The sequence below is a fragment of the Trichoderma gamsii genome (assembly GCF_001481775.2).
Source record: "Trichoderma gamsii strain T6085 chromosome Unknown Scaffold_24.2, whole genome shotgun sequence".
Classification (NCBI taxonomy): Eukaryota; Fungi; Ascomycota; class Sordariomycetes; order Hypocreales; family Hypocreaceae; genus Trichoderma; species Trichoderma gamsii.
Window position 1 is genome coordinate 311,258 of NW_020171361.1, and position 26,530 is coordinate 337,787.

The 26,530-nt window shown below is 46.8% G+C and overlaps 8 protein-coding genes across 8 annotated transcripts; 6 read left to right on the plus strand and 2 right to left on the minus strand.

Moving 5' to 3' along the window:
• Positions 1 to 2,467: 2,467 nt before the first annotated feature.
• TGAM01_v206920 (hypothetical protein) lies at positions 2,468 to 4,367 on the plus strand (the record flags this gene model as incomplete). The annotated part of the gene is made up of 2 exons (XM_018804322.1): positions 2,468 to 4,028; positions 4,078 to 4,367. The coding sequence occupies 2 exons, from the start codon at positions 2,468 to 2,470 to the stop codon at positions 4,365 to 4,367; spliced, it is 1,851 nt and encodes a 616-aa protein (XP_018662437.1).
• A 3,257-nt stretch (positions 4,368 to 7,624) lies between these two features.
• TGAM01_v206921 (hypothetical protein) lies at positions 7,625 to 9,096 on the minus strand (the record flags this gene model as incomplete). The annotated part of the gene is made up of 2 exons (XM_018804321.1): positions 7,625 to 8,576; positions 8,630 to 9,096. The coding sequence occupies 2 exons, from the start codon at positions 9,094 to 9,096 to the stop codon at positions 7,625 to 7,627; spliced, it is 1,419 nt and encodes a 472-aa protein (XP_018662436.1).
• Positions 9,097 to 10,770: 1,674 nt separating this feature from the next.
• Positions 10,771 to 12,447, plus strand: TGAM01_v206922 (amidohydrolase family protein; the record flags this gene model as incomplete). Its single annotated transcript, XM_018804320.1, has 1 exon — positions 10,771 to 12,447. One exon carries the CDS (start codon positions 10,771 to 10,773, stop codon positions 12,445 to 12,447), a length of 1,677 nt encoding a protein of 558 aa, XP_018662435.1.
• A 1,663-nt stretch (positions 12,448 to 14,110) lies between these two features.
• TGAM01_v206923 (hydrolase) lies at positions 14,111 to 15,333 on the minus strand (the record flags this gene model as incomplete). The annotated part of the gene is made up of 3 exons (XM_018804319.1): positions 14,111 to 14,287; positions 14,344 to 14,697; positions 14,968 to 15,333. The coding sequence occupies 3 exons, from the start codon at positions 15,331 to 15,333 to the stop codon at positions 14,111 to 14,113; spliced, it is 897 nt and encodes a 298-aa protein (XP_018662434.1).
• A 2,328-nt stretch (positions 15,334 to 17,661) lies between these two features.
• On the plus strand, positions 17,662 to 19,118 carry TGAM01_v206924 (integral membrane protein; the record flags this gene model as incomplete). Its single annotated transcript, XM_018804318.1, has 3 exons — positions 17,662 to 17,883; positions 18,017 to 18,495; positions 18,587 to 19,118. The coding sequence occupies 3 exons, from the start codon at positions 17,662 to 17,664 to the stop codon at positions 19,116 to 19,118; spliced, it is 1,233 nt and encodes a 410-aa protein (XP_018662433.1).
• A 3,582-nt stretch (positions 19,119 to 22,700) lies between these two features.
• TGAM01_v206925 (hypothetical protein) lies at positions 22,701 to 22,904 on the plus strand (the record flags this gene model as incomplete). The annotated part of the gene is made up of 2 exons (XM_024549979.1): positions 22,701 to 22,725; positions 22,783 to 22,904. 2 exons carry the CDS (start codon positions 22,701 to 22,703, stop codon positions 22,902 to 22,904), a joined length of 147 nt encoding a protein of 48 aa, XP_024405288.1.
• Positions 22,905 to 23,794: 890 nt separating this feature from the next.
• Positions 23,795 to 24,125, plus strand: TGAM01_v206926 (hypothetical protein; the record flags this gene model as incomplete). The annotated part of the gene is made up of 2 exons (XM_024549980.1): positions 23,795 to 23,944; positions 24,015 to 24,125. The coding sequence occupies 2 exons, from the start codon at positions 23,795 to 23,797 to the stop codon at positions 24,123 to 24,125; spliced, it is 261 nt and encodes an 86-aa protein (XP_024405289.1).
• Positions 24,126 to 24,692: 567 nt separating this feature from the next.
• Positions 24,693 to 25,906, plus strand: TGAM01_v206927 (metalloprotease; the record flags this gene model as incomplete). Its single annotated transcript, XM_018804317.1, has 5 exons — positions 24,693 to 24,941; positions 25,004 to 25,222; positions 25,322 to 25,503; positions 25,577 to 25,631; positions 25,691 to 25,906. The coding sequence occupies 5 exons, from the start codon at positions 24,693 to 24,695 to the stop codon at positions 25,904 to 25,906; spliced, it is 921 nt and encodes a 306-aa protein (XP_018662432.1).
• Positions 25,907 to 26,530: the final 624 nt, after the last annotated feature.

Below are 26,530 nucleotides of genomic sequence, written 5' to 3' on the forward strand. Positions count from 1 at the left end.
CCCTAGAGCGCGTGAGAAGATTATGATGTCGTCTCTGTAGAGGAGTATAAATTTCCACAAATGTCTTCCCAAGGTGAATTCCATCTTGTTGGAAGAAAGCGACTTGTTGCCAATCCCATGATACTGACTGTAAAGCGTTTGTGGTCTCGGTGTAGTGTGATGAAAGATCTCTTCTATCAATTTTTCCCCTGCAATTAGATGTTGAAAGAACCCTTTTGTGAGGTCTATGACGATGAAAGCCCCGCTGCCCTGCAAGGAAGACAGAACGTCATCCTGCCTGAGGAGGATACACCGAACAGCCGCTGTATGAGGTCTGAGATATCGCTTCCTGGTCTAAATGAGATGGGCATCACATCTGGGGTCATCAATTGTCCGAGCTCCGGTTAGAAAGGTTGTCTGTGCTTTTTCAGCACCGTCTTAATGTCCTGTCTCTGTTGTGAAGCCTATTCATCGGAGATGTTGGTTGTGCTAAAGCGATGGGAGTTCTAGTGGCAATAGCAGTCGTGTTGTTGGCGAGAAGCCCATACCAGCCGGAACAGGGATAAAACTACGAAAATATGCTAGTTTGTAACAATAGTGGTCAACTAGTTATATTGTCAAGTTATGGATTCCTTCTGGTTGGCCGTTGGTACTTCTTCTCACGTATCTCAAGATGCGGTTCTTAGAAGAGGCGTAACGCTTGTGCGGTGGCGCAATGTCCAAAATTTAAGCATATAATAAAGCATAAGTTTTCAATTTTGAAGTGTCGTGAAGAACTAGACTGTTCGTTCATGTTGTAGGTGAACTTGTAGGATTCACAATGTTCCCACTAACAAACACGACGAGTACAGCGGCATACCTATGTAAAGACGCTTAGCATCACAGTGATTAAATTACAGATCTATAAAATGACTTACGCTGCTGTAGATCCAAATATCTCGGCTCTCTTAGCATTGGTCATTAAGCCAACGCTCAAGGCAAACAGCGCCGTGAATGCAGCAAGCATACCAAGCTTGGAGGCATCGCTGGCAACGAAATAGAGCCCTGTGATGGGGCCGATTAAAAGGAGTGCGGCCACAATAATGGTAATGACGGCAGTTGCTGCAGATATAGATTTCTCATGATATCGTCCTACACTGCAACGATTATCCAGACACATTTCTTCCTAATGAAAAATGAGTAGATTTTCTTTAATCCTAGATCATATTGCTTGCCTTGACCGGCCAGATTTGCCTCAAAAAAATGGATAAATAATCAGTCTCTAATGAATGAAGACCAACAAGGTCGTGTGGATCATTCAGAAATTTTTTTGACACTCCGCCAAGAGCAGGTTGGGGCTTGAAAAACCATTCTCGATATGCATCAAGAGCACGTTTGGACGGCCGCCGCAATTTTGCAACCTCGCTTTGTAACAAGAGAGCCTCATCTGGACAGTCATTAGCTTTTTGCAGGCGGCTATGAGTGATAGTGGGCTTCTAACACACGATATTCTTTCAATTTAGCCCGCATCGTCACAATCAAGTCCATGCGGACTATTGCGTCCCTGTTACCGCAGTTGAACTGCCCCTCTAGAGTTTCCCATGTCATGATGGCATCCCTAAGATCCATGTCATTGCTAATGGCATCATGTCTATCGAGTTGGTCGAGTTTATTCTCGAGAACAAGCAATTCAGATTGTAAATACAGCAGATTGCGAGCAGCAAGCTCATCGAATTTGCGATAGATGAATGTTTCTTTATCGGGATCGAGCGCAATCCATCTGGCAGCCTGAGCAAATCCTTTTTTCGGCTGATAACCTTGGCCCCGCGAGAATTTTGGTTCCATGCTTCCCTACAACGCCTTGAAAATATGTCTCTGAGCAAGAGCAATGACAATATTGAGCTCCTCTTCGATGAAATGAAGAGTTAATGATGTTTGATGAGAGACCAAAAGAAAGAATGGCTGCTGAGGTGCTGAACTTGCGTTCAATGATCTTGGTGCAAGATCATCGACCAATCAGAAATTGATGTTGATCACAGGCGCCTAAAAGGTCCGTGACTGCAGGCGGCCCAAGAAAGTGAGGCGGTGGCGGTACAATATTCTGTTAAAGGGCAAATGAGCCTTACGCAAAGCCCAACGAGAGGCAGCACAGCCGCCTGAACCCCCGTGATCTGCAAGAATTGACGCGAATTCCCCAGCCGCCCAACCTTTTGATAAGAATCTCGACTTGCTCTTGTTATAAGTTCTCAGGGCTGATAAATTACATACAATAGGGAGTTGAAGATTTCCCCACGGCGGACTACAACGGCCTCAGCTTTCATCACCCGGCTCCTGTCATCGTCCTTCAGACCCTACGTTATGCACTCGCCTATCTGACTAGCGAATCGTTACTAGATCTCCGGTAACAAAAGACTGTCAGCGAAAAACGATCCAAAAATAGGGTAAACCACAGCGAATTTCAGTTGCTCTTGGCTCGAGCTGAAAAGCGGACTTAGAGGCACTTGACATCATGGCAACATGTTACAAAACGATCAACCTGGACTGGGAGTCAGTACTTCCGCAGTGGGATAATGAGATGCAGCACAAAGCTTCGCGGCGGAAGGCTGAAGTGTTGCAGAAGTTGGACGAGTCGAAGACAACTTTCAAGCAGGGAAATGCCGATGCCAAAGAGTCGCCATATTGTACCCAGTCGTGGCTATCACCGCAGCAATGCGACAGCAATCAGCCTCCGTCGCGGCTAGCTCGAACGATACTGGATGATATGATAAATCGGCTATCGGAACGAGTGGAAGATCAAGGACATAAGCTGTCAATGTTAATGAACAAAGAAAAAGAAAGGCTGCTACAATCAGTGAAGCAAGAGGAAAATGAAAGGCTGCTACGTGAACTGCAGCAGGTAGAAAAAGAGACGCGGCCTCGATCTAGGGGGCTGGAGACCAACTTGGGCAGAGCCTCCTCTTTGATAGAGCCTGAAAGCTCGATCTCTTTAATAGGGCTAGGAAGCTGGATCCCTTCAACAAAGCCCGAAAGCTGGATCTCTTTCATAGAGCCTGAAAGCTCGATCTCTTTAACAGAGCCTGATAGCTGTATCTGTTTAATAGACCCAGGACGCTTGATCTTGGAGACCAAGCAGGCACTACGGCTTTGGCCTTGGTCAAAGGAGCATGAAAAAGTATTGGCGCGGTTCAAAAAGCGATGGAGGTTGCTAGTCGCTGTGGTCTACCGCATCAAAGAATTGACAGCCTTGACAAAGTGCAAGCCCACAGAAGGCTTTTCATCAGGGGAGAAGAAGTTTTACGTGGCCGGAAGCGTGTATGGGACTGCCGTGGAGGCCCTGCCAGACACCGGAGCGGATACATGTTTTATATCGCCAGATCTAGCCTCTCGCTTTGGCCTTCGTCCTATTCCTGGGACACAAAAAAGGGTAACTCTCGCTAACAAAAAGGCCGTCAAATCTCCCGGAATGGTAAAAGTGCCATGGAAATTCACCAAGGAGCGAAATACGCACACGATAAATTGCTGGATTCTCCCCGGGTGCATGCGCCATCTGGTCCTAGGAAACCCATTTTTACAAGCAACACAGACGCTTACAAAGTTTCGCGATCGCATCAAATCTAAGCTCTTGGCAACACCTACATTCTTTTCATTAAGCGTCTTGGGAGACGAAAAACAACGTCTGCGGGGATATCTTAACGGTCAATTGGCCGCAGCGCTCCCAGATACAGGCTCTGATGCCATGCTTATCAATGGTGCATATGCTCGAAAGATTGGTCTGAGTATCGACTCTAATGTCGAGAATCAGGTCAAGGTCCGACTCGCTGATGGTTCTACGACCATGACAAGCGGAATTGTACGAGATGTGGATTGGAAAGTCGGCAGTACGACAGTGCGATGCAGCTTTTATGTGCTTGAGAATATGTGTGTGGATGTTATTCTGAGCAACAACTATCTGTTTGAGATGGATATCTTTTCCCAGGAGAAGGAACATTTCTTCCATGTTAACTCTGAAACCCATTCCAAGGAGCATTTACTATATTTTTGCGTTCTCCGGTTGATCAAGAAGAAGCGCGGTGAGTATGTGGACGAGAAGTTGAGGAACTTGACTGATTGATGTAGTAGTCTCTATCTTAACCCCAAAAGAAAAGGAAGAATTAGAAAAACAAGAAGAATGGTACAGACGAGATATAAAACGTGACGAAATAATGGCGTTACCGGAAGGTCAACGAGAGGCAGCTGCTCGAGCGGAGAAGGCGCGACAACAACGTTGGGAAGAATTGAGACCAGAACGGAAAGCCAAATGGATAGCCGAATCACAGATTGTGACGGAGAGCGTTCAAAACAGCGTCAGCTGGGGTGGTCGATGGAAGAAATGGGCTTATATCAATCTTTCGACAAAGGGTTCAAGGTAACAAGATGTTTGCCGGGTTGGAGTTGCACTATCACTGCAAACTGGGAAGTCTCTTTTAAACAAAACTTTCAACAATCAGTATATATAGTCGGTTTGCGAAAAACAGTTACTTGGGATCTTAGACACCATTCTACTTTTGTACCCATCTAACATATCCAATCTCGTGGGACTCACAATCCAGTTGACACAATCCGTTACGGTGCCGCTTAAGCTCCATGTTCATACACTATCTAGTTCCCTAGGCTGAATATTGGTAACCTAACCTATCTGGAAAAGGAGGGTCCTTTCCGAGGCCAAGCTCTATTCGATCGCAGTTCAATTTGGTACTAATAACCTCTGAAAGTCCAAGCTCTCAATCGAAGTTCATTGCACGACACTTTTTAATGACGGTTCTGCTCTAGTAACCATTACAATTAGTTTGGAGGCAGGTGGAATGGACGCCCACCTTCTCGACGATTGCTTCTGCTTCATTCATGCTTCTCTGTTTCTCGTTCTCTAGCATGGCTCGATAGGCATCTTGGTCTCGATCCTCACAGGCCTGATGAAGATCTTTGACGACTCCTTCCCAGTCTTTTAATTCCTCATGTATGGCTTTTAGCGGAATCGAAGCAAGCATCAGCCACCTTCTGAGCGCAGTTAATTCTACCTTTACGTCGGTATTCTGAATTGCGAGTTGATTGAAGACCTGAAAGACCTATATACACCGAAAATGTGGCTAGTTGATGTATTCAAGAGAGATTGGGCCCTATGGGGATAAATTCTACTAAATCTTGAACAGCGTCTGACTTCTGGTCGATGTTGTCCATGTGAGCGTAAGCGTGGCTGACTACTGATCTTCCCTATTGCCTACATGGACCAAGACGCTTGAAGAGAATCGTTTGGGCAGATACGCCAGCGCAAGCCTTAACAACTGCGAAGAAAGTAAATCTACCCTTTCAGATATTTAAAATCAGGGTTGTGGTCTGGCTCCAAGCTCTTCGCTGCAGGCTGTGAGGCCGTCGCAGCACACATGGCTAACAGCTGGATACAAGCTGGCGCAACGGAGAGGGTGGAAGTCTATTCAGAGTTTGTCCTCCAATTCTTGACTTTGATACCTACAAGTGGCGGTTGAAGATAGTCGTCATGGGCTAGGGAGCACCGGGAAATTCCTATCAACCAAGCCTAGAGGGGTAACGGTCTCCTTTCTACGGAGCTCGTCCATCCTACTCTACGTCACAGTTATGCGCGACATGTTGATCGAAATTTTACCCTTCGAATCGTTTAAATTCGTTTAGTCAAGTGCAGTAAGTGCAGTAAGTGCAGTAAATGTAAAATAGATGAAGATGAGATTCGTTCTTTCATGTCAGATTTCTTATTGTAGTGAATTAGGCGAAGCATAGAACTTGGCTTAATAACAAGGTCAATGTTGAGTTCAAGGAGGATTTGTATCGAGCCTTTGACAAAGTCGTGATGATGATGTGCCATGTCTAGATAGATTTGTATTCTAATTTTGAGATCATGACGGAATTAAGAAAACATACTCACTATTGTCTTGGGTCCCCCCAAAATCAAAGCTCCTACAATGCTCAGCTGGCAAAGATCGACCATTTTTCAGCTCCATGATGGTACTTGCAGCAGGCAAATGGAAGGATGAATTGATGGCCCTGCAGGAGAAATATTATCTGTTGCCAGCTGCACAATGGCGTGATTATTTCGTGACGTGGCATTAATATACCTGCAGGAGGAATTTTACACAACTGCATTCTTGGGCTACTATTGCAATATGTGGCACCAATGGTTTTGAAAGAGAAACGTCATCCAGTTGCATGATTGGGCTGGGCCGTTGTTTCCATTACATGGCATCAATAACATTAGTGTAAGGATGTTATGTGGTTTCAGAGTTGGGCTGTTATTCCATTACATCACACCGATGAGGCTGGTGCGAGGATGTTACGTGGTTCCATACATGTCCATGGTTGGGCTGCTATTTCAGTACATGGCATCGATGGCCTCCGGCCTGCCTCATACAGGCCAACAGCGTGCTTCTACTGAATTTAACATATCGTTGTGGCTATAGCTCTTTGGTTGAAATAGATCACATTGCAGATTGACGCAATTCGATTCCACACTAGCTGCTTTCTCTCCCTGTGATCGAGACGAATGCTACGCAGAAGTCCCTACCAAGGATCTCAATAACGTCATGATGTAGCCCTTCTTCGCATGTCGTTCCACGGCGCTGCTCCATAGCACTCGAGTTACATTCCCAATTGTGTATTTCGCAGCTCGACGACTGGAGGCAGTTACTTAGCTCCAGGTGTTTGTTCAACTGGCTAGCTTCCAATGGGATGCTAAAAATGCACTGGCCTTGTAGGTAATTGTTTGGTGTGCACTTATTCGCAGAATCACGGCGAAGAACACCAGAGTTTGGGCCGCAGCGGAAGTACGCTGGTTATTAGCTCTTGTACCGCATATTTTTAATTTCTGCTGCCTCGTAATCTTTCTTGTAACTGTATAAATGACTCTGGTGTTTCCTTGTAATTTAAAAATCTTGTTGCGCATGAAGCAGACGATTCATGCATAGTAAGGTTTTGAAACGCTGCTCTCAATGAACCCCAGCCCGGCGTGTCATGCATCTCGGCCAGTTGATCATGTATCTTCCCACACTCTTCCCGTGTAAGTTTCTCCTGGTAGCTTAAGAGGAGCTAGACTTCTTTGCTGCCTAAAAGTTTTGTGAGTTTCTTGGTCACTCTTGCCAAAGCTGCCGCCCAAATGAGTGAATGATGCTCTCTACTGCTCTCTGCTACAGGATTCCCACGACTGGCATGATGATTCGCGCAGCCATCTTCCGGTGACTTGGCTCAGAAACCAAAAGCATAGGAGGCAGAAAACAGTGTGATCAACGATGCAGAGAGCGCAGGTATTACTGGCAGATGGGGTAGTGGAAGCATGGGCGTGTATAGAAGAATACATGTAAATTAAAATGGACGTGCCGTACCTAACTCCAACCACAGCTGCGGGCAGTATCAACAGCCTACATCATACATGTACTATGCATGGCTGGTTAGTTGGGTTTTTCACATATAGTTTCTCAACTACCTACCTACCTACTTACACTGGCGTACAAAAAACCGACAATCTTGCAAACACAGTTTTGTATCCTCTATCATAGTACAGCACGGCCACGTACATGCATGCAGCCACTGCATAGGTATTGCCCAGGTCCCGTGTCGCAAACTCGTGTATCTGTGTCACCTTTGGTAGATGCTCTGTATCCAAGGTCTAGTCCCTCCATTCCTCATCATCCCAGAAAGAATCCTTGATAGCGGTGTCCATCAGACTGTCGCCCGAATGGCACGACTCCGCGTCTTCCGTCGTCGGTTCGGGCGTCTCGTTCAGCTTGGCCATCATCAAGCCCAGCCTCTTGAGCACTTTGGCACTGTTGGCCGCCTGTCCAGTCACCTGTTCATCCACCAAATCCAGCTTGTCCATCTTCTTGAGCACTTTGGCGGTGGTAGCCGCCTGTTCATCCACCTTGTGCTCTATTCTCGACATCCACTGGCTCATCTTTTGATAAAAGGCTGGGTCGATCCCACGTCTCTCTTGATCCTCGAAGATTCTTCTCAACAAAGCCAAGTCATCGGGGTTGGAAGGGTTTCGGCCAGTCTTGGCACTTTCTTCCATTCGCTGGAAGGCTGTCTCTCCCGGATCGCCAGTCCGCGTCACCGGTAGCTTTCTCTTCACCGTTTCAGTCCATTGGTATTGCTCAAGATCCTCTTGAGTCTCTTTTTTCCATCCCAAGAATAGCTCGGGATTCGAACTGTTCACCCATAAAAGAACAAGTCTCTTATCGTGAACTGAGAGCACCTTGAGTCTTGGCAGCGTAAGGTGCTTGAGAAGAGAACTTTCAGGTGTCTCGAGATTTCTGAGGAGCTCGATGATGCCTTCAAGCGCTTGCTCTGCTTCTTGCCTTGTAACCGTGCATGTAACTTGGACTTCTTCATACGTCTGATCACTCTCCGGAGCAGCGTCGGATGCCTCTTGGCTTTTTGACTTCAAGAGTAGCTGCCCGCGATGTAGGTTTCCGGAGTCGAAATGGGTGGCAACGGCTACATTGGCAAATTGCCCTTGTTCCCTGACTCTGTTGCGTTTCATTGGTGGCCATGAACTTGGCTGCTCGAAAGTATCCTGGAGCATCAGAATAGCATCCGGGTTGTTTCGTAGCATCGAATGGCTGCCTTTGCACAGTCAAGGTCAAGCGTCTTGCAAATCTCCATCAAAAGATACGCCAGAGCATCTTCTTGTATGGGAATCTTGCGAACTCGAAGGAGGACATACGCTACAACCATCGCTGGCGCAGTTGGACAATGTAGCTTGCCCGTTGTCTTGCAAAGTACGGCGACGCACGTCATCTTGAAATTGAAGTTTTTGTAACCGCCCCATCTAGACCAACTTGTGGCGTGGACGATACCAGTATTGACGGCCTTCTCAACGCATGCATCGAAACAGACACGGTACGAGTCAACGTCCATCCCAATCTCGTCGAACGCTTGTCGGATGAGCGTCTCGCATTCGGCTCGGATCTCTTCTGCTGCCGATTCGGTTTCGGCCTCGTCTTCAAGTTCTTGTTCTTGGGTCTCGTCGTCGTCGGTCTCTTGGACATCTTCAGCAGCTGGTGGATCGGCGCGGTTCCTTTTACGCGCCCTGCTTGCGGTCGCAACAACGCATTTTCTCTTGTAGCGGGCTCGAGGCATTGTCAACGGTGTCGGCGGATTCGCTGTTAAAGGTCGTCGTGATGCAATTATTGCCGCGTACTCGTATTACTGCAAGATGTCGTGATGTAGACAGGTTGGGGAGGAAGAAAGCACCGCGCGCGTTGACAAAGAGAACGCGCGTTTGTTTCCTTTTTTTTTTAATGCCCATCTGAAGAACTCTAGTACCAAGTAGATAGAGGCATAGGCCCGTAGGCGCGCAGCTGTATGGTATGAGGCGATGGATATCACCGTCTGGCAGCAGCTGGCAATCTCATGTCAAGGCAATTCCTAATCAACTCAGCCTGCAAGCCAGTTTTACCTGCCTAAGTATGAACCAAAGGCACTAGATGAAGTCTTGATTCACTACATCCAAGGGCTTTTCCTTTGCAGCTTTCCATCTGGTCTTTCACTCATCGATCAGCGTCTACCAGCGTCCATCATCACACACTGCCTCTTGTCAACATGGCGCCTCCGATGGGATGAGTAAACCTATGGCACCGGCCAATCCATGCCCAAGCCCTCGTATCCCACCAATCAGGTTTGAGTTTGAAGAACTTTTGGCCGTCTTGTCAGCAAGGCATCTTCACACCGGTTTTCACTAGATCCACAACCTCTGCGATTTCTCGTTCGTCCTTGTTGTTGTCTTCTTCCACATAGCCTACCGCCGGTATATTGTCCGGGCGATTCTTGCTCACGTGCTCGGACTCGTTCACTTTGGCATTTCTGGTGATATCGTCTGGCTCGCGTTTAAACGTCGCCGTAAGAGGAATTGTAATCTGTATGAGAATTGCCCTTTAGTAAAGTGCTGGTTTGACAACATAAAAGGAATACGATGCGCAAATCTTCAATGTGATACGTACCTAGGTAAGAAGAGGTCATGTAATACTACCTAGGTACCTATGCGCGCTTACCACTGGATAGCAGCAGCTAGCAGATTCATTCAATGGAGCATTGAATGATGATTCAACACGCAAAACACACTCGCAATTTCCCGGAAATCTGCAGCCCGCCATTTCAATCTCCTGATGTTACTGCTGCGTTTACGATTTATATGGGTACTTCCAGTCGTTATGAGTTACTCCTCCAAAACCGACAATCCAATTGACGGATCTGCATTGTAGTGCATACAAGATAAGCGGCGGGTTGGCCGTGGCAAGGTTTATCTGCTGCCATCAGATCTACCATTCTCGAACAGATACGCGGAGTTGTTGCATGAAGCTAATTCGTTTCTAGAGTTGCTCAACCTCTTTTTTATAAACTTGGAACACTTTAGTCTGTCCAGCGCCCGCTGCATCTTCCGCTAATCAGATTAGATCTAGGTTGGTGTGCCGCATGCGGTTTGTATAACATGCATCAGAACATATTTTACTAGAGGTTACTGCTTAATGAAAGAAAAGCGAGATTTACATCTCGAGGATTGAGATAGCCTCTGTATTTCAAATCCCGTGTCATCGCCAAGCAGACTTTGAGCAGCGACCAAGTCATTGCAACTCAGTTTTAAACGGTCGTGGTGCGACCGCACTATCAGATCCGGCTTCGGCTCCCACAGCTCCACCATGTTCTCCATCCGGGGCTACTTAACAATGGGGGGCTTTCTAATGTTCAGCTGGGGTAAACACATGAGGATCATTGCAGCGCATCCTCCATTCATTGTGCCGAGAAACATTCGTACAGATGGGTGAGTTACTGCCATCTCGTGGCTTTATCGTTTTGGTCAACGGCAAAATATACCAAACAAGCACGCCGTTCAACAACGCAACAGTGGATGATGGTGGCCCCATCTTTGCAGAGTGCATGATCATCCGAGATGGCATCATCCAGTATGTTGGCCCTCAAGCAGATGCCGAGGTGGATGCGGCTATAGCTGCGGGCGCATCGACAAAGGATCTGGAGCATCAGACTGTCCTCCCGGGATTTATCGACGGCCACTTACACCTTCTTCTGGTTGGACAAGCTCTCACCAAGGTCGGCCTGGAGGCGTGCACGAGTCTAGAAGACATCCGAGCCGAGATCAAGCAATATGCCAAGGCCCATCCGGATGTACCACGTATATTTTGCCGCGGCTGGATGCATTCGATGACTCCTGAAGGCGTTGATTCTACTTTATTGGATGGGCTCGATCCTCGGCCCATCTTCGTTGATACAAAAGACCTGCATTCAACGTGGTGCAACACAGCTGGGTTGAAGGAGGTTTGTCGTGTTATGAACATTGCCGATGATGCTCCAGATCCTGTGGGCGGCACTTTTCAGCGCGACGTAAATGGTAAACTCAACGGAGTCTTTAACGAGAGCGCCGTGTTCGAGTATATATGGCCATTCACTGCTAGAGTTGCCTCGATCAATGACAGAAAAGAGTCCATCAAGGCCGCAATCAAGGCTTTCAACGCAGCTGGCTATACGGGAATGGTCGACATGGCCATGGACGAGCTCATTTGGGAGCCCCTGATTGCTCTGCGAAACGAACAAGGCCTCGGCGGTATGCGAATTGCGGCGTACTGGCTCATGAAGCCCAGTGATTCCTTGGAGGATGTCATGTCGCAAATCGATCGTGCTATCGAGTTGGCTGCACAATACAATTCTCAGAATACTCCAGACTGCCGAATCGTTGGCATCAAAGTCATCTGTGATGGAATTATTGACGCGTGTACTGCTTCGCTTACAGAACCGTACTCGACGGGGACGACCCCCAACCCTATCTGGCCGGAAGAATTCCTGAATCCCATGGTCTCCAAGGCTCATGCCGCAGGGCTCCAAGTTGCGCTGCATGCCATTGGTGACCGGACGATTCACATGGCGATTGATGTTCTAGAGAAGAACACGGATCGCTCTCAGCGTCCACGAATAGAACATATTGAACTCTCCAGTGCTGAAGACGCCGCGCGTCTTGGCAAATTAGGCATCACAGCATCCATCCAGCCCGTGCACTCTGATCCAGCCATATTGCGAGCTTGGCCAAAATTGATAGGCGAGCACCGCTGCAAGCGAGCATTCGCCTATCGAGAATTTGCCGATGGAGGCGCCCCTTTGGCTCTCGGCTCAGACGCGCCCACAGCTCCGCACCTTCCCATCCCCAACATGTATGTGGCAACGACGAGACGGTCTTATCGTGAGCCTAAACTGGAGACTGTTGTCAACCCCGAGTTTGCCCTTACTGTCTGCCAGGCTATCGCGGGGGCGACGCATGGATCGGCGTACTCGACATTTGCGGATGAGTGGACTGGAAGTTTGAAGAAGGGCCTCAAAGCTGATTTTGTGGTCTGCGATGTAGAGTTGACACCGGAAAGGTTGATCAAAGGCGTTGTGAAAGAGACATGGTTTGAGGGAGCGCAAGTTTACGGGGCGTCGGAATAGATTTTCCTTTGATGAAGTTTGGACAGGAGGCTGAACAGATATCAGCAATACAATCTAAGAAGATACATTCACAATTTTTTAGTAAAATGGTTATTGAACTTTTGAGAACTACACCGGTCAAACGGCGTTAACTAGCTTATGGGTATCCACATGTAAGTGTCGAAGACTAACGTGCAGAGGCAGTACAGAAGGGTTTCAAGATGGGTCGTAAGCAGGAGGTAGAGCCACTATTTAGGCAACTTAACCACCAGCCTTCTCGGATGGCTCATACATTGTCAGTCTAGAATCTTAAACACTATTGGCCTAGGACTTTTCTCCTATACGTATCAAATGCAGGCCAATGGCATTTAGCAATTCATTACCGAGTAGGTAACAGAAGTATCAACTTCCATATTTGGCTTCTGGTACTGTAGAGACAATTCTTGATCCGTCGGCCGCGGAATAGACTTAAACCCGGCATGAAAGCAAGAAGCCTAGAAGCTAGTCTGCCTCAAAATTTGTTTGGCAGAGACCTGATGGCGAGACAATTGGAGCATATCTTCCGTGGAGCTCACAGCACGGAAGGTTCCGCCTCTCGCTGTCCCCACCACCGGTAACAGCTGAGGCATCAAATTGCTCATCCATGCACATACGCGTTATCAGAATCGAGAAAATCCGAGCTCGTTCCTGAATGGGCTACGGCAGAGTGAGTGGATACGGCATGATCGCTGGGTGGGAAAAAACAGCAGAGTCCCCATAATTTCGCGTTAACTAAACGGTTTTACCTCTTGGGTTAATTTTAGAAATGACGAAGAACAGAGTCTAGCAAATACTACACGGGCCGTTTCAACTTTCAACGTCGAAAGAGGAATATGCCGTCGGTCTTTTGTGGCCGTGAACCAATTTCTGCAGGAAATTACAATTCCGCAGAGTCGGATGTTACAGGTCATGTTTGAGCGGACTATTCCCCGCTGTCCACGCAGCAGAGGATCATTAAGAATGTTCGGCTCCTTCGCCCACCCCGGGCTGCTTCTACCAGCGATTTGGTCTGATGAGATGCTACAGTTTTGGGTGATCGGCTAATAATATAACGCTGTAAGGCCCCTTGGAGGGCGCGATTGATCGCCGGTTGAACCCCCTCGAAGTTGTAACAGATTGATGATTTCCTGCTAGTACCTGCGCCGGTCGACCGGCTGACAGGGATCAAGACCTCGGCAATGACTTTAGACAAGTAGACGGCGTCGCACAGATCTTCTACTAGTCACGTTTTGAAGACAGAGCGCGGACCGCCTTTGATGTTGCTATCCGCGCAATCGCCCCCTGTGGACTTTGCTCTTGTGGCAGTATGTCATTCGTATCCACCTACATGTCAATGCTTCTTAAGCGACGGTAATGCTGCTGATGTCCCCTGTATCCTTCTGTTTTAGTACGTAGATCTTGTTGAGAGTAAGCACTTAAAGTGCACCGGTGTCTTCTTTGGGATGTGTACTCTTACCCAGCGCGGACGGGTATGTAGGAACTCCGGCCGGCGGGTTATGTTACATAATGCCAATAATCATGCCGCAGTTGGATCAGTTTGTGGCAACAAGACGAGTTTGTGTATACGTTATATTCAATAAAGACTCTGGATATTGCTATGCTCGTGATTCTAAACTCAAAAGGCTATCTACAACTTCATCGGACTTTACAAAGCAGAGTACTTGTTAATCAGCTGAAGTAATTTCGCGTCCACATCCTTGGGAGTGGTAGCGTTGAGGTAGTGGCCACCGTCAGTGAAAGACAGCTCTGTCTCTACAGAGCCTGAGAAGGCCTTGATGTGCTCTTTTGGTACCTCAACACCGAATACCGGATCTTGGTTACCCTGTTTCTCGGTCAGAACTGACAACAAAGACCAATATACTTAGTAGAGCAACTCACCTGAAGCCAGTAGACAGGGCACTTGACATCTGCCGCTCGTCTCAACAAGCCATCTCTCTCCAAAAGATTGACAAAGGCTCCACGCAGCTTCTTGCGTCCTTCGTCCCCGGAGTAGATCTTGTTGAGTGTCGTCTTCCACATTTCGACGTCTTCAGGGGAGATTACACCGGAGAAACCAATGTTCACAACGCTCTCACGCAGACCCTCGTCAATGAGGAAGTCTGGGGTTGGTTCCTTGCTGTAAAGGGTGTCAACGACTGGGCCCAGCGTTGTTGCGGGATCCCAGCAACCCTTTTCTCGGGAGGCCGCAGACTCGTAGTCGAGCGAGGTGCCAAGAATCAACAAACCCTGAATCTATAGTCGAGATCATTTCTGTTAGCCTGCGTGCTACTGCAGTAGTCTCAGGGATGTTTCCCCTTGTAGTGATATTCAATGTGCAGCATATGATACATGTAGGTCCGTTTAGGCGAATGTAAAGTGAGACACTTTGCGGAATGGAAGCCCGGACGGAAAGCGTGGAGAACATTGGGGGATTGGCAGGGATAGACGGAGTAACTTTAAGTGATAGGCAATGTGCATATGCGGTGCTCGTCACACTCGACTTCAAAAAATACCTGTACGTACCTTCTCAGGGGCAACAAGAGCCATTCTTGTGACGATCCAGCCTCCCTGGCTGGTACCCAGAGCAAAAGCTTTCTTGATACCGAGGGCATCCAACACCTGGACGGCCATGATGGCGGTGTCCCAGTAGGTGTAGTTCTCTGCTGAGCACTCAGTGGATCCGTGGCCAAGAGGCTCAATGGCCAGTAGGTTGGCAGCATCGGTGAGAGCAGTGTTGCTAAACTGTGAGTTGAACAGAGAGGTGGTCGTGCACATAGAGTTGATGAGCACAACGGTAGGCTTGGCGGGGTCGACGGCGCCGTTGGAGAGACGGTAGCCGGCATTGATTCCGCCCAGATGCGGCACTCTGATGGTAGTTCCGGCAGTCATGATGGATATATTTGCGTAGGTGGTTTTTCTCTGTAAGGGAAGTCGAAGTAAGACAAACAAGAAGCCAACTTCTTTATTGTCCTGTTTGTGTCTTTATTGGAATAGTCAAAAGTGGTTAAACAGAAAGAAGTCGGCGAGGCGTGGGGGCTAATTATTTACTTTGCTTGAGGTCAAAAAGGGAGCCAAGGCAACAAACCCCCCAAGACCAACAAGCGCTGCTTTGAGTTGAGCCTCGGGATAGCCCCAAACTTTGGAACCAGCTCAGCGGAGTTTGAAACCGCATTGAGCAACCTCCAATCGGATGACCCGCAGCTGCCTCGGCGGTCAAGATATCCGAATAGGGGAGCAGGTTGTCTATCATGGATTCAGAGAATAGGAAGTACTACAGTAGTTGTAGCAACTGCTACTACATACTGTACTGTACAGTGCTTTGTATGGATTTAGTAGCAGGCAATAGTGTGGTAGCCATGTCTGCATATGCAGCTAGTGCTCTCATGGGTGGAAATAACATGGTACATGTACCTCACACATAGAGACAAGTGCTACTTCTGAGCAATCACGCATTGTAACTGTTATGGCAAGTGTTTTCGAGCAGTTACATATCTCCTATGATTAGATCTTGCCATGACTCTCATGATGGTTGCATGATATTTCATGTCTCGGCTTGCCTATCAGGAGAGCAAGAACGGTACTACTTCATTTCTCTCCGTGGGTTCTCTTGTTCCACAACTAGTCATTCGCGATTAACGGAGTGGACGGAGTATTCGCGGCATGCGAAGATGTTGTCTGTGCGCGTGAAGTAACTTGAGTAGGCAACGGCAATGTGCGGAATGGAGAAGGTTGTTAGTACTTACTTGTAGGTGCTGCTGGGTATTCCTTGCAACTATGTGCGGGGCGCACGGTGCCTCTTTGCGAGTTGCTTGTAGGTTTCTGCAATTATTCTTTATTCCGCTTGTAACGCAAATCTCTGCCGCCAAGACACACTCGAGGCTATTCTAGACACGGTCCGCCCCTGTTATCCACTTAATTACGTCCACTAGCTACAAAGCATCAATTGGCATTGAGCTAGTGGGAACATGCAACAGGCTTCTTATTGGCGGAGGTGAGCAGTTGAGTTATAACAAGGAACTACAAGTAGTAATTGTTGAGCCGGAGACCGGAGACAATGTTGCGAAGGCTAAGAGATTCAAAGTAGTAATGACTCGCCCCCTCGTCTGAAAAGTGGACGCAAGAGCGGCGATGCCCTATTTGCGTAGCCAATTATAAACGACCAAGCTCACGCAAGCTCACGCAAGCTCACGACGGCTGAGACAAGGGTACGGCGCGCGCCGAGTCCGTGGGATCCGTTAATATCTGTTTGAGGCTACTGAAGAAAAAGGCGATTGATATACCAGACCGTTTTACAAGCATGCTCTGTTTTTCCTGGCTTCCCCGGCATCCCTGGTCTTCAGGTGGCGGTTCGTCTGTTCTTGGTAAGGTCGAATAAGAACTTAAGTAGTTGTAGAGAAAGGCGCAGCTATACGGGACACATACAAATCCTTGTTCACGACTCTTCAGCAACTCGCTAACCCGCGTATGGTTTGCTGACTGCTGATCTACTATGATGGATTACTATTCTCGAGTTTGATTACTGATTCAGGAAGGTCTTTAAAGAGCTTCATCTGAGTATCAATCTATCCTTCTATGAGCAATAGGTTGTAGAACATATTCGCAGTGTCTAGACTCAGTTACTTACCTTCCACGCCTGGCGTTATCTTAAGGTCGAAAACTGGTTCGAGTAGTCCACAGTTATCTCACTAGTTCTTAGTATAACGGCGGCATTGCAAAGGGGAACTTTGAGCTTCAAAACGGCGCCGTCGTGTAGCTCTTATGGGGCACCTGTGGCGTGCATGAGGCACCAAGTCGGCCGGTCGTTGGAGAAGAGCCGATCATCGCCATGACCGAGTTACTTACGGCATATGATGGTCTAACGAGTCGTGCCGCCGTGTAAAAGAAGGACCCATGCCGGCTGTTTGTACCTGAAATGCCGAGCCTTGCCCTGAAGACAACCTTGCTCAGCTTCCACAATTAATATAGTCTAGAGCCCACAGTTGAGTGTCCACAGCTATATGTACATTCTACCCCTGACAAGAGCTGGCGGCGTGGAGCTCATGCTCATGAGCGGCTGATTGCCGTACACTAGCCACGGTGAAGGATAAGCGAAGAGGTAAAGGCAAAGGGCAAAAGGAAGAAAGAAAGTAGTCAGTAATATGAAAGAGCTTGGTCTCCTCATTTTGTTGAGCTCCTTGAACGAACATACCCATCCGCTTTTCAGCGTCGAAATGCATCATGGCTCCATTTGAGGAAATCAGAAGGGCGGCGGCGGCAGACACGCCGTCTGTGCTCCCGGGTCTTCCAGGCTTCAATCAGGAAAATCTTCAGCCATGGACTGTGCAGGTAACAGCGTCCATGACCGTTCTGGCTCTGCTTTGTGTCGTGCTGCGTTTAGTCAGCCGCAATCTCAGAAAGCAGCCCTTAGGATGGGATGACTACATGATAATCTTCTCAATGGTAGGTCTTCAGAGCGAGGGGACTTGCTGATTTTGGAACTACCTTGTTCTTCCTCCGAGGAATGTTAATCGGGCATCACTTCGCGGGCTTTTTGATGATGGAGAGTTATAGCTAACGATGCCTAATGCAACAGGGTTGGTATCTGGTTGTTGTCGGATTCATCTTCGCCATGTACGACAACGGAATGGGTCTCCATGCGGACAAAGTTGAGCTTCCGAGGATTGTCATGATGGCAAAGTGGTTGTTGGTTGCTGAGATCCTGTACGCCTGGAACCTTGGCTGGACCAAGATAAGCCTCTTGCTCATGTACTATCGCATCTTCCACGTGCCATACTTTAAGAAGATGGCTTGGGCTGTTGGCGGTTTCGTCATGGCGTGGGTCATTTGCATCACCTTCCTCTTCATCTTCATCTGTGTGCCGGTTCAGAAGCTCTGGTATCCTGATCTGCCCGGCCACTGCATCAATCAAGTCGGCACTTGGATCGCAAACGCGTCTTCGACCATCTTTACCGATCTCGCCATTCTGATATTGCCAATTCCCCAAATCTGGAACCTTCAACTACGGACAGCAGAAAAGATGGGCTTGACATTTGCGTTTGGACTAGGCTTTTTGTATGTGAAGCTGTGCTTTTCAAATCTCGCGTCTTCATTCCTGGTAATTGTGCCCTTAAATTGATTACATGAGCTAACCATTCTATAATAGCGTTGTCTTCGCCTCTGCATACAGAACCTCAGTTCTTTTCACGTATACGAACAACGACCCGACTTACACTCTTGCACCAACAGTCGGCTGGACCGTCATCGAAATATCTGCCGGTATCATATCCGCATGTCTTCCTACGTTACTACCGGTGATTCGACTGTTTCTCAAGACAGTCGGTATCAAGCGGAACTTTTTCTCTTCTCAACGAGGAACGAATGGCGCTTCCAACGTGAACAAGTCAAATCTGAGCAGCCTGAATCCGAACAAGAGCGTAAATGCAGATTCAACGCATAGAACAAACGGCAACGACTTCTATCGCCTAAACGATGAGACAGAGTCCGATGGTAGTTTCACAATTGACACGCAACCGGTCGTAATGCATTCTCAGTTCCGGCCAGACACAAAAGGGTATAGAAATACTATCAAAAGCCTTCGGACCGATGAACTTCCGGCTGACCTTACAAGGGACGATATACCATTGAGCGGAATCCGAGTACAGACGGAGTTTAAGCAATCCACTTCGCCTAGGTGAACTTGATTTACACAACCATGCTCGAATTTCAAAGGTTTTCTACTTTAGTGTCATAATGAGAGGTGCCTATAGCCCTCATGAGCCATGCAAATGGTGTTAGAATTGGAACGTCAATAGGACAAATATCCGGCAATAGAATTGTCACGGATACGAGATGTTGGCTTGTACGAGTTTGGTATTGTTATTTTTGTTTGACTTAATTTTTTGATACACCGCACCATAATATATGGAACCAGGACAGCCATTGCTCTCGTGTTTCATTTTCTTACTACTTGTGGCTTAGATACTCATGAAGCTATATTCTGCTTTCAAAGTTTCAGAGACGGACATATATCTATACCTGAATAGCGAGTCAGAGGGTAGCACATCCACTCATCGCGACAAAATACCCACATATCTTGGAACAGGTTTCATAGTTATTTCATTGTTAGCATGCAACAAAGATAATGAGGATCATAAATACATTGCGGAGAGACTCCGATTTTATAGACTCAATTTATTGGCTTGACGATACATTCCAAATTTTAGATTTACGAACAATAACGCCAACAGTATATATGTGTTCAATCTATCGATGCCTTTGGCTCTCTTAAATTATAAAGTATCGTGATATGTTAAGGATCTTGATAAAGAAGAAGCTAAGTTGTGACATGCCAGATAACAGCCGGTTTAGTACCATATATCAGAAGAGGATCAGAGCCGCGATTAGAAAGAAACAGGCCATCACAGGAGTATTCAACGGCTCAAAATTTTTTTATTTCCTAATTGTGCTTCAATCATATATCCAGTCAGAACAGTAATAATTGCTTCAACATTTTCAGATTTGTCGATATCTTATAAGAACCTATCGAAACGAAATTAAACATTCTTTATATATTCTTCAAGCGCACAACATATACATAGATCACAACATTTCTTCATAGCTCATAAAGTTCCGCTATAGCATATGTATTCTCGTTCTCAATTAGACGCAATTCAGATGAACTGCCTGTGGCTGGATAGAGACTTCAATACATTCTCCCACAGTGTCAAACGTCCAGTCGGGCTGACTATCGCAGTCGTTGGTGGTGGAAATTGTAATCTGTGGCGATGTGCCGGCAGGACATGGGGATGTCTGAGTCAACAGAATGCTTTGACCGGGGAAGTTCTCAAAGATGGTACAGAATCCATCGGTCAGAGAGCCTGATAGAAAAGCTCGGCCGGAGCAGCCAGACTGAATCCATTGTTCGTAGTTGACGCCGGCCAATGCCGTGGTGGCCGCAGAAGCTAGCCCGGCAAGTACCGAGGAAAGGATAATGACCTGCTATATCAATTAATCGGGATGAAATGGAATAGAAGATGTGTGAAAAGGGGGCATGCAGACTATACCTTCATGTTTAACGCGATGTTAACTAAGATGCTGAAAACTTTGAAGAAATCGGATTGTTGAGTGACGTGATCCGATTGTCCTTATATAGGTATCTTCCTTAAACCAGGAATTAATTCCACCAGTCACATTTTATGGGACCAAGTCAAGGTTATCTTCTGTCAGAATGCAGCTTGTTTAACTCTAAAAGGATGGTGGGTGAATTGAATTTGTGATCAAGATGGATACACAAAGTAGCATTGGCGAATAAAAAGAATCCGCGCCTATGCATCAGTTGCTATGGATGTAGTTAGTTATGGCGAGTTGGCTGACTGTTGATAAATACAATAATATAGCGGGAAAAATGCCTAAAACGTTTATGTGCGGCACATTATGACAAGTCGTATAATTGAAAAGTCTTTGTAGCTTGCTGGAGCAGTGCTCAAATGCCCGAGTCCTTCTTTATTGAACAGGGACGACGTGTAAAATTGGCGGGCTCTCAATAAATCACATACTATTGAGCTAAGATTACCATGACAAGTACTATAACAATTGTCATTTTAATTTCAACGTTTATGTGCTTTGTGTGCGCAGAATTCGCTTATAAGTCAGTACTTGCGTGGCATATTTATAGAGCCGAATTAGCTCATGCTTACAATAGGTCTGCTCACAAAAGTGAGCTGATTGATTTGCCATAAGACTTCTAGATGCATACAGTAATTAAGACACACATATATTTAACATGCCAGTTGAAAGCGGCTAAACTTTGGCATTTCAGATGTGTGATCCTTCAACCGACTTTTCTTAAAAGAGAGTATTTTGATGGCAAGGGCAAAAGGGCCGACTGATTCCCATAAAAACTGCTTCTATGAATGCAGCACCGCAACTCCGATCATACCTGTACTAAAAATTTACGAATCAATAACTGTACCAGGATCATGATTGGTGCTTTCCAACATCGGATCAGGGAACTTGACTTTTCATTAAAATCCACGACCAAAATAATCTGGTGGTTGATTTTAGCCCTTGTATATTGTTTTAGTCGCTAGACCGGCCTCTGAAGCCGCCAGAAATGATAATCACCTCGATAACGCGCTACAGGTTATTTACAACTTGGACTATTTGTCTCAACTCTTAGAAAAGTATATTGAAGCAACAAATTGTGGATGAGCTTTCTCGCGCAAATTGCAATCCAGAGCTTAGTATTATTGGTCTATATCAACTCACAACGCACATTCTTTTCTCGCAGCAGTCTGCTCAATCTAGGTATTTAAGCTTAGTCTGTCCTGCCACTAGCTTGTTGGCTGATCTTAGTGGAGAAGATGATGATATCATCAGCAGATATGTCTTCTCGGACCAGTTGAGTGCGACGTGAGATTCTATCTTCTCCAAAAGTTGCATGGATCATCATGGTTTCGAAACAAAGCAAAAGGTACTACACACTTCTAGACAACTTCAATATGGGTAGTCGAAAAAAGAAGTGACACTATTGTGATGTTTCTACTTGGTAAATGAGTTGACATGGATCTTGAGTAGATCCAAAAACTTGCTAGAACCCTTCATTCTAGAAAATGGCAAATAATAAAGAGCGTCGCTATCCGGACGGTGTATTTGTGCTATTCGGTGGGTATATTTTTGTTATTCGGAGGGTAAATATTTGCTATTCGGATGGTTCATTCTGGCTATTCGGAGGGCCTCGGTACTGTTGTGGGTGTACTTCTAAACTTGGGCCTCGAAACTGGGTAGCCTAGAACTTTCTTTGGCGGCGCGTTCCTGAGCTGCGGAGATCTTTGCTTGCATAAGAATGAGAGACACTAAACCCAATACTAATACTAATACCCTTTCCCATGTGAAAGTCGACAATTGATCTTCTTTGCTTCTCTACCAACCTGACTTTTACTCGATGAGGACAACAGCGCACATGTGGGGCTCTTTAGGCCTAGGTACCTTACCTTAGTTGTCTGGTGTAAGTGTACTCCATAATGCCGTATCTCGCGATGCGTCGGCCTAGCTGAATGATTTGGACTAATGGTGATTGATGGCAGTAGTTGCTGAATGCAAGAAGAGCCATTCCTACGCTGATTGCTTATTCTGTTATCTGTAAACTGCAAATCCACCAACATTGGGCTTTTGATCGCGAAAGAAGGGTTGCATATGTACTTCCTCCAGGATGATTACCCCGCTATGTGCCCATTTCTGAAATCCTTCCACGCATCTATTCCTTGGCCCCATGAGAGATGGACAACCTTACCATGATCGGTTGTAAGTTTCTAGAGCTCCCATCAGTAGACTTATAAGTCCCTAAGCTCAACCCCACAGGCTCAATCCCTATGAACATTGGGCCTATCTATCATCTCAGCGGCAAGGGCGGTCACCGATACTATTGGCTGACGGAGCTTGTGAACTGGACTAGACTGCAGAACGGAGTATATAGCAGCTAATAGCGAAGACCACATGTCGCGTATACACAAACGCAATGCTGTCTCTGCATATAAGTTCGCCCAAAATCTCCGCGGTCCGCTGAGTTTCTAATCATCAAAGAGAGACATCAACGAGTTCAATAACAGCCTGTGGTTTGCGTTCTCTCATTAAATTCCCCTTTATAAACATTAGGCAGAAAGGTCCTCTAAAATCTAACGCTAGATAGCCGAGTGTAGCCTGGCACTAGATGCCTCTAAGAGGTTAGGCGCCACCCCTATACGAACGGGGTGTCTTTACGGGGCAGTTATGTTATGAACATGAAGAATTCCAGCTCTTTCCGCCCCGTGCGGGCGACTTAAAACCACGTATTGTTTTGAAAATGAATCTGGAGGATATTAAACAATCGGGATGTGAATCTAATCTAAAGCATTGCGCACTTGGCGAAGACGATATGTTGCTATATGATCCGCTGATCCCTATAATGGCAATGGGCTTTTCGGGCCAGGCGTTCTTAAACGTTTTCGCAGCCCTGAAGACATCTATAAGCTTGTTGTTCCCGCAAGTAGTGATCGTCTTTGTCTCTACTGGCATAAAGAGTGTCGTTAACGCTCAGTCTTTCGCGATGTAGAGATCTGAGCAAGGCTCAGGGGGGGTGGCCTTGGATGAGGCCCTTGTATACTCGAACGTTGTTACTTCATTCGGCTAGGGGGGCCGATAGGGCTAGCAAAGGCGCTCGAATGGTAGAATTACGCAGAGTGTCTGGCAAGAAGCTGAAAGTACGTTTGTGCTAGGCAGCGCTATCAGTATCTTAGCACCGAGACAAAAGCTCTTACCCCAGCGGAGCGAAACAAGATTATGGGGCATCGACAAGGCGACTCAAGCGTTTATGTCCGGTATCATATAATATCATATGTGCAACTTCAACGATGCAGACTGTCAGTCTATCTGTTTCGGGAGCGTATCTCAACACGACATGATCCACCTAGCCGGCTCCTTCGTCATGCAGAAACACGAGGTCAACCAGGACTCGAAACACGACACCAACCAGGACCCGAGACTTGTGAGTTGCCGCCAAAAGCGAACCCGTGCACCTGAGAAACTTAGACGCTAAGGCTATTCCGCAAGGACAGCTGCCGAGGGAACCGTTTTGGCGAGTTTTTGCGAGTTTTTGCGAATTTTTGCAATTCTTTGCGATGCAATACGACGGTAACAAGGAGAAAGCGAAGAGAGTGAGTAGGTAACCTAAGGACGCAACGTTTCGAGCGTACTATTCGAGATTTCTATAGCTTAGTCCACGCGGAGGAGGTTGATCGGCAGCTCAAAGGCATCAAGCCACTCGACATGGTATAAAAACAGTGCAACTAACACATCGGCCATTCTGTTATCATAACTAATTACTATTTCTTGCAAATATCGCTAAAGACTTTTGAACCCCGACTGTAACTCGGAGGTTTCTAAGTCATGTCACGGGATTCAACCTCTATATCTAGATTCCTGATATATATAAGTGAATGAAATGCATTCGTGTTTACACTCGTATTTACACTCGTATTTAAGTATCCCTAACACTCGTATTTAAGCATGCACATGGTGCCCCTTTACCCCCTAGTCTAGTGCTTGATATGCTGACGTATTGGGCTACTCAATTGCAGGCTTTCTTTGGGCGATCATATACTCGGTAGAGCTCTATAAAAGATTAATGTCAGGCCCTCAACAACACAATTAACTAACAACTCTGGATCTATCGCCTTCGCCTGTTCCGATCAACGTCGACGAGCTTGACACTACTCTTTGTTACAACAGCAGCCATGATGCACTCTGGACTGTTGCAATTTTCGCTATGTTGGCTGGCGATCAGTTCATCAGCGAAGGCAATCACGCCTGTTACTGGCTGCGGCAACCCACCACCATCCGAGGATGAAATTGCTAGAGCCCAGGCAATATACGAAAAAGAGAGAATGATGACGTTAGATGCACGAGACACAGACATCACCACCGTACCGACTTGGTTTCATGTGGTTTACGTCAATGAGACTGAGGAAGGGGGCTATATCCCTGTAAGAAACTGCTGCCTCTCAACTAGACGATGCGGACAGGACGCTAATGCTTTAACAAATAGAGAACTCAACTCGATGCCCAGATTAAGGTGCTCAGCGATGCTTGGGCACCACACGGGTTCTCCTTCAACTTGGTTAACGTGACTTATACGCAAAATGCGACTTGGTCGAACGCAAACCTCGATGGCTGGCCTGATATGAAGAGAGCTTTGCGTCAAGGTGGCTACGGCACTTTGAATCTCTATACCACTCTACTTACAGAAGGATCTGGACTTTTGGGTGTATGTTACTTACCAAGTCGAAAATATCTGGGCAGCTTGCAGTCCGGGTAGAAGTAGCACAATATGCATAACGTGGGCTAATAAGTATCAACCTTACAGATCGGCACACCGCCTGGCGACTACTACGACGGTACCGATGATTTCATGCAGGACGGCGTGGTCATACAAGCCAATACTCTTCCAGGCGGCATTGGTCCACATTTCGAGACAGAGCCAGAAAGGTACACCACGGGCGGTCTTACTTGTCATGAAGTAGGCCACTGGTTTGGTCTATTCCATACGTACGTTTTCCCAAACTCCAGCCTGTCACTATCACATAACGCCGAATATACTATTCTTGCTAACCAATATCAGTTATATTGAGCATGGTGCTTATCCCTACACTTGCCAGAACGGGGACAATGATTTTGTAAGTTCAGCCATCCTGATGTCAGATAAAAGTATATGTAATAACACCAACTTCATCAGGTCGATGACACACCTGTGCATCTGCTTGTAATTACCAGTAACGGACCAGATCTGGATTGCCCAGCAGGTAGAGATACCTGTCCTGATCTTCCAGGTGTAGACCCTACAGATAATTATATGAGCAATCAGTGGCAGTCGTGCTGGAATAAATACACGGCGGGTCAAGGGCTGCGAGCTAGAAGTTTATGGACGGCTCAGCGCGCTGGGCGAGGCTAATTGCTCCTTACTTCAATGCATGTCGCATGTTTGAGGCATCCACATGCGAATAAAGCAGATCAGGAAACGCAACTACATGTAGTGTTAGTATGATTAAACTTGCCAACTAAAACTTTCATCTATACTACTATTAGATATACTAATCTGCCCCTTGTCTTAACCTGTGTAAACTTATGGTGCACAATGTATAACTAAAGTCTCCGTTAGTTCAATCTTATATTCACTTAGCTACTTAAGTAAGTATATTGCTCCTTTGCCGGTTGGGCTGTTTATTAGAGCATCTAGGTCTAGGCACTGCGCCCAGTAGTCCATCCTACTAGTTATTAATGCGGAGTAGACACAAGCAAAGTGCGTCAGCCAGCAGCCTAACTGGGAATACTCAAGTAGCTACCGTTCATTAGTCTCCGAAACAGACTAGCAACTCGAACAGTCTGTACCGAGAGCTCACCAGAGACAAGCCACCACATACTGTGCCAGATTCGGCCCATCCAATCCGAAACGAATAAGCGTGGCTGCATCGCCTCTAATGAACCAATCCGTGGCCAAAGTTCCCCTCCATCAAAAGCTTCCCCTCCACCAGGACCCCGCTTGTCCACTTGGCTGCCGGCTTAAAGCTAAGAGCCG